Consider the following 4,354-nt stretch of genomic DNA (forward strand, 5'->3'; position numbering starts at 1 on the left):
TTTTTTTTTTCCCTTCCCGAGGTGGAGCCTTGGTCAAGTTAGTAAAATGAACTAAGCCTCTGTTTTGGTTACTGTGGAACTGAATAGTTTTGATGGATTTCTGACTTTCAGGAAGCCCTCCATGTGTTTGCTCTAATGCCTGTGGTATGTGTAGGGAGACTAACCCCATATGCACATCTAATATTTATGAGTGACAGGTGCCTAGCAAAGAAGCTTGTTTCAACAAAGGGGAGAGTTCTGGGACTTGTGGGTCATTGTCACTCATTTACTGACCCACAAAAAAGCATTTTTGTGGAGTGTGTGCTGTGTGCCAGACACTGAGCTAGGTTCCCAGATAACAGGAGAGACAAGATCGGAGTTGAGTGGAGTGTCTGGGAGGTGCAGACAGATAAGTGCTTGGCTACTAATGGAAAGGTTGGTGGTTTGACCTGCCCAGTGGTGCCTCGGGTTCCAAAAGGTCGCAGCCATTGAAAACCCTACACAGCTCTGCTCTGACACATACGGGGTCACCGTGAAGCAGAATCGACTCGAGAGCAGGTTTTTATTTTTTTAGTTAGGTTTGGATGCCAAATAGTCTTTCTTCCTGTGGAATGCTGACCTGGGTCATTGGCAGTGTCAGCCTAGAAGCTGAGATGGATTAGTGATGTCTGCCACGGGCAGTGAAGGGAGAGTAAAGGCACGTGCCGTGAATTTGCTGAGGCTGTCTGAGGATTTCTGTGTAAGTGGGACGGCTTGAGTAAAGATTGGGTAGTGAGAAGACTTATATCTTAGAAGAAAGGATGCTGAGTTGCTGGTGTGGCTTGTAGTGAAAACTGCCTTGGATCGGCTTGGAGGGGTGGGGCTCAAGTACGAGGCTGCTGCTTATTATGTAAGCTTCATTTGTCCAGGTATAAAATGGAGGTAATAACACCTGCGTCACATGTATCTGAGTGTTGAGGGGAGGAGCTAATGAAACAATGACTGAAAACGGTTACCGCCCACAGAGTGATAAAACACTGGGCCATCATTACTACAGGTGTGGGTGTGGGGAAGTGGGGCAGGAGATGCCTGAAGTTGGGCAAGGTTGTGGCAGATGATGGTGGCCTTGGGGGCTTTGCACTGGGGCCCTCTGCCTCACCTGCTGCTGCTTGTCATATCCAGGTTATAGCTGGAAGGTCACCTCTGTTCAAGCCACATAGTCTAAGCCAGTCCTCAGTCTAAACCACATCACCTCATTCTGTTTTATTATCTTAAATTGCTCATCAACTGAACCAGATTCTTTGTGTATCGCTCTCTAGTTGTTGGGTACCCTAGAGTCATTTTTGATTCACAGTGACCCCATGTGATGGGAGTAGAACTGCTGCATAAGGTTTTCTGGGCTGTAGTCTTTATGGGAACAGATCGGCAGGTCTGGCTGGCTAGGTTCGAACTGCCAGCCTTCTGTGTAGCAGCCAAGCACTTAAGTGTTGGGCTACTAAAGAGTGCTTTCTAAACCAAGACCAAACCAGTGCCATGGAGTCAATTCCAACTTATAGTGATCCTGTAGGACAGGGTAGAATTGCCTCCAGAGGGTTCCCAAGGCTGTAAATCTTTATGAGAGCAGACTGCCTCGTCTTTTTTCCTGTGGGGTGGCTGGTGGGTTTGAACTGCCGACCTTTTGGTTAGCAGCCCAGTGCTTTAACCATAGTGCTACCAGAGCTCCTTCTAGAACCATGCAAGTGTGTAGTGAGGCAGAGACCTGCCTGTCTCACTCTCGCCTTTGTATCCTCAGAGCCTGGAACAGTGCCTGGCACATGGGACACGCTCAGCAAACAGTAGAGGAATGAGTGAAGGGAAGACCCCCTGAAGTCCACAGCCCTGACGGCACCCAAGCCCAGGGCCCTGCGAGGACTGTTAAGAATCCAGTGAGGTAGCTGTGACCTTTCTTGTGAACGTGCGTGCTCTGTATCTCCTGCGTCTTTGGTTTTGTAGAGAGAAATTCAATTACAGGCACAGTGATTGTAGCTTAATTGAAAATTCCATCAGCTCTGGTTCTGGCTTTACAATATAATCCTTTACAACAAAATCAAGAACAAGAAGCAGAATTCGTATTATTTTTCAATGTATGTAACAAGCCATGAAATTACACAATGTTTCCAATTTGGCAGGCTGGTGAGTTCCATCTCTGAAAATACAATCTTATTCTTTAAACTATGTGATATGAATTGGAGTTGCAGCTTCTGAGTTGGATACAATTAATACTCAACCCCTCCCCACCTCAAACCCATTTATTTTTAAATTGGCTTTTTTTTTTTTAAATCCCCTGCTGGCTGGCACTGAGTCCCTTTTCCTTTGTCCCTGTGAGCTGTTATGTTACTCTGCCTGCAGGATTCTGATGACTGGGGGTTGAATGAGGGGCTTCCTGTGTTATGTGAAACACACATCAGCGGAGGGAGGTTGTGGAACCGTTACCCAAGGCCCTGCCGGAACTGCCGTGGTCCCTGGGTGGTGTAGACAGTTAAGTGCTCATCTACCAGCAGGAAGGTCAGAGGTCCGTGGGGGGAGTCCTGGAGACCTTCTCAAAGATCACACCTTGAAAACCCCACAGAGCAGTTCTGCTCTGCACACCTGGGGTGGCCATGAGTCAGCACCAACTCCACGGCAGCCAACACCTGTCCTTGTAGGCGTCTCCTATCCATCTTCACCCTGACGTTGGCACCTGAGCCTGCTCCCAGGAGACGCTGGCTGCCGCTTGCTTCCCAGGTGCATTGATGGATCGCTGATTCTCTCGCAGGGTGACTTGCCTGTGCGCCCAGTTTGAAGCCGTCCTGCAGCATGGCTTGAAGAGGAGTCGGGGATTGGCGCTCACAGCGGCGGCGATCAAACAGGCGGCCGGCTTCGCCAGCAGAACCGAGACAGGTACGGCTCTGTCTGAGTGTGGCGGGAGGCGGCCACCTTCTCTTTCGGCCTCCTGCCCTCTTTTGAGTCTTCTTCTTTTTAATAGACAATGCAGTTGTTGTGTGCAGTTAGGGGAAGAGGGGCAGAAATCCAGGTGTAAGGATGTCTCCTCTGAGACAGGACAAGATTTGTGTGATCATCATTGTCACGAGGTCACGCATGGTACAGAATTTTCAGCCCCGTGCTACAGCCTCTGCAGGGTCCAGGGGCCCTCAGCCAAGGTGCTCATTCCGCACATGTTTCATGACAGTTACCGGGAGATTGGTCATCTGTTTTAATTTTACGCATGGGCAGAGCGCGGCATTTCATAATGAAATGTGTTCCACGGTGTCAGCAGAAACCCCTCAGGCCTCTGAGCTGCTGCTGGTGCCGTCACCGTTAAAAGCGTTTCCTTGTGTCAGGCTCCAGGGTCTCCAGTGATGGTGCTGGAGCTAATAATAACTGTTAATGTGCTCCGCGTACTTAGCGCCAGCCCGACACTTTGTTAGTCTTCCATGTCTGTTAACTCATTCAGTCCTCATGGCAGCTCTGTGTAGTAGTAACCAAAACAACCCAGACACTTGCAGGTGAGTCAATTCAGATTCATTAACCCTGTAGGACAAAGGAGAACTGCCCCATAGAGTTTCCAAGGCCGTCTTCTTTACGGAAGCAGACTGCCTCATCTTTTCCCCCTGCAGAGTGGCTGGTGGATTCAAAACACCAACCTTTCCATTAGCAGCTGAGTGCTAAACCACTGTGCTACCAGGGCTTCTTTAGTGAGCCTCAAGGAAGATTGAAGGGAGCTCTGGTAGCATAGTGGCTAAAGCACTTGACTGCTAACCAGAAGGCTGGCGGTTCAAACCCACCAGCCACTCCTCGGAAGGAAGGTTGTGGCAATCCTACTTCTGTAGTGATACTGCCTCGGAAACCCAAGGAGGGGTCGCTATGAGTCGGGTTTGACTCGACGGCACATAACAACAACAACAACAACAAGGAAGATTGAATAGTGGAATAGAGCTGAAAAACATGAAAGCATCAGGCGGGTGGAGGGGGAAAAATGAATGTGTTATTGGTTCACAGCCAACACAGAAAGTGGCCCAGTGGGAGGGTGAAAGAATTGGAGCAGGGGGTGGGAGAGGTAGGGGTGGGGACGGGAAATAAGGCTGAGTTGATAAGGAGGAGAGTTCCTGGTGGTGCAAAGGGTTAACACCCACACCTGCTAACAGAAAGGCTGGTGGTTTGACCACACAATCCTCATCACCAAGTGGATTCCGACTCTCAGTGCCCCTGGGGGACAGAGTAGAACCACCCCATATGGTTTCTCAAGACCAAAAACCAAACTCATTGCCATTGAGTCATATCCATCTCATAGCGACCCCTCCTTGGGTTTCCGAGGCAGTATCACTACAGAAGTAGATTGCCCAATCTTCTTTCCGAGGAGTAGCTAGTGGGTTTGAAC

The 4,354-nt window shown here is 49.4% G+C and overlaps 1 protein-coding gene across 1 annotated transcript in view; it reads left to right on the top strand.

Annotated features, from left to right (window-relative positions):
- Positions 1-4,354, top strand: part of SNX29 (sorting nexin 29) — a 681,105-nt gene that overhangs the window by 63,373 nt on the left and 613,378 nt on the right. Inside the window, exon 6 of the mRNA XM_007939635.2 lies at positions 2,753-2,877. Coding sequence (XP_007937826.2) covers positions 2,753-2,877 — 125 coding nt within the window. The remainder of the gene's footprint in view (positions 1-2,752; positions 2,878-4,354) is intronic.

This window comes from Orycteropus afer, unplaced genomic scaffold (assembly GCF_000298275.1).
Source record: "Orycteropus afer afer isolate SDZICR_OR568_19922 unplaced genomic scaffold, OryAfe1.0 scaffold00061, whole genome shotgun sequence".
Lineage (NCBI taxonomy): Eukaryota > Metazoa > Chordata > Mammalia > Tubulidentata > Orycteropodidae > Orycteropus > Orycteropus afer.